Source organism: Nicotiana sylvestris, chromosome 11 (genome assembly GCF_000393655.2).
Source record: "Nicotiana sylvestris chromosome 11, ASM39365v2, whole genome shotgun sequence".
NCBI classification, from domain to species: domain Eukaryota; kingdom Viridiplantae; phylum Streptophyta; class Magnoliopsida; order Solanales; family Solanaceae; genus Nicotiana; species Nicotiana sylvestris.
The window spans coordinates 6,682,427-6,684,306 of record NC_091067.1 but is presented as its reverse complement, the minus strand read 5'-3'; the positions used below and the strand labels follow the sequence as shown (position 1 = coordinate 6,684,306).

General features: G+C 39.8%; 1 protein-coding gene across 1 annotated transcript; it reads left to right on the top strand.

Moving 5' to 3' along the window:
- The first annotated feature begins 368 nt into the window (after positions 1-368).
- On the top strand, positions 369-911 carry LOC104214251 (calmodulin-2-like). The gene has a single exon (XM_009763907.2). It carries the CDS (start codon positions 462-464, stop codon positions 909-911), a length of 450 nt encoding a protein of 149 aa, XP_009762209.1. The 5' UTR covers positions 369-461.
- The last annotated feature ends 969 nt before the right edge of the window (positions 912-1,880 follow it).

Sequence of the window (1,880 nt, the reverse complement as noted above, 5' to 3'; positions counted from 1 at the left end):
ACCTCAAGCTCCCATGGCTGCCTTTTTTCTGCTTCGTCTTCGTCAGAGCAGCTAGCTCCTCCACGTCCAGCAGCCCACGACCATGTCCCTCTCGAAACCAACCGACTCCCATGGCTTCCCTTCTGCATCTGATTCACCTCACCTCCGGCGACCACCCTCCAAACGACCCCTCCAGCGCTGCTGCATCAACCAGTCACACTGCCTCATCGTCCACCAGCAGCGGCTCCATCTCATCGTCGAGGTCGTCCACCATGCAGAAGCGTTAACCATTGTCCAGCCATGAACACCACCCAAACCACCATTGTTGCTGCCCTCCCGTCGAGCTCCAGCAGCCACTGTTGCTGCTTCACCTCAACACACACACACGCACTTATTCATTTTTCTTCTCAATCATCTTTGTCCCATTTTTCTCTCATTTTCCACTTTGCAAACTTCCCTTTGAAATCCTAAAAGAAGAAGAAATGGCAGATCAGCTCACAGATGATCAGATCTCTGAATTCAAAGAAGCTTTCAGCCTTTTCGATAAGGATGGAGATGGTTGCATCACCACTAAGGAGCTTGGGACAGTGATGCGGTCGTTGGGACAAAATCCAATTGAGGTTGAGCTTCAAGACATGATCAATGAAGTAGATGCTGATGGAAATGGAACCATTGATTTCTCGGAGTTCCTTAACCTGATGGCTCGCAAGATGAAAGACACTGATTCTGAGGAGGAGCTCAAGGAAGCTTTCAGAGTGTTCGACAAGGATCAGAACGGATTTATTTCTGCAGCTGAGCTGCGCCATATCATGACAAACCTAGGCGAGAAGCTTACTGATGAAGAAGTTGATGAGATGATTTGTGAAGCTGATGTGGATGGTGATGGCCAGATCAACTATGAGGAGTTTGTCAAAGTCATGATGGCCAGGTGAGAACTGATCAACTCGACTTAATTTTTAGAAGTAATAAATTACAAAAAAAGAAGAAGCTGGAAACGGGGCAGATTTGTTTCCGTTCGAGTTCGTCGTTGTTCATTTCCGGTTAGTTGGTTTAAGTTTCATTTATGTCCGTATTTTGTTTGATATTCTCATATTTGAAATCAGTATATGTTTGATTCTTTTCTTGTTTGTTGTTTATCATTTTTGATTATTTCTTCAGTTGGTTTTATGTTCTTGTTTAGTTTAATATAGAAATTGGTGGCGGTAATGTTGTTAGATTTAATTTGAAGTCCAATTGATTATGGAGTTAAGAGATTTGAATCTACTTGTTTGTTATGTTCAATTTGTTACTGTTATTGAATCTGAGAGTATGTTTGTTGTTAAAAATATTGTTCAGTCAAAAATATTGAGTTTCTAGCTTAAATTTGTTGACGAAATTTGATTAGAAATTGGTTATAGCTGCTGTATTTTGGTTAGATTGATTAGGTGAATTGGTTACAGCTGATGGGGGTAGAATGGTAAATTGCAGTATTTTCAGGGGTAGAATGGTAAATTGTAGTATTTTCAAGGGCATTTTCGGGATTTTAAAGGAGTCTTAAAAATAATTAATGAGTGCTCTGTCCACTAAGCATTAAATAATGTTTAAATAATATTAAAATAATACGTAGTGGGGGACAAGACATAATGGTGGAGAATTAATACATTGTTTAATATAGTGGGGGAAAAAACATGCGGTAGTGGGGCAATAAGTGATTTAAATAAGGGAAAGATATGTGTTAGTGGGAATTAATACATTGTTAATATAGTGGGGGACAAAACATTAGGTAGTGGGAAGTTAAAGGGTGATGGGTAGAAGATAGTGGGATTTTAGTTTAAAATGCTTTAAGTTTGTAAATAAATGGGGGGAGGTTTTCTGAATTGGAAGGGGGAATTCGAGAGAGAAGAAGAAAAATAAGAAAAAAA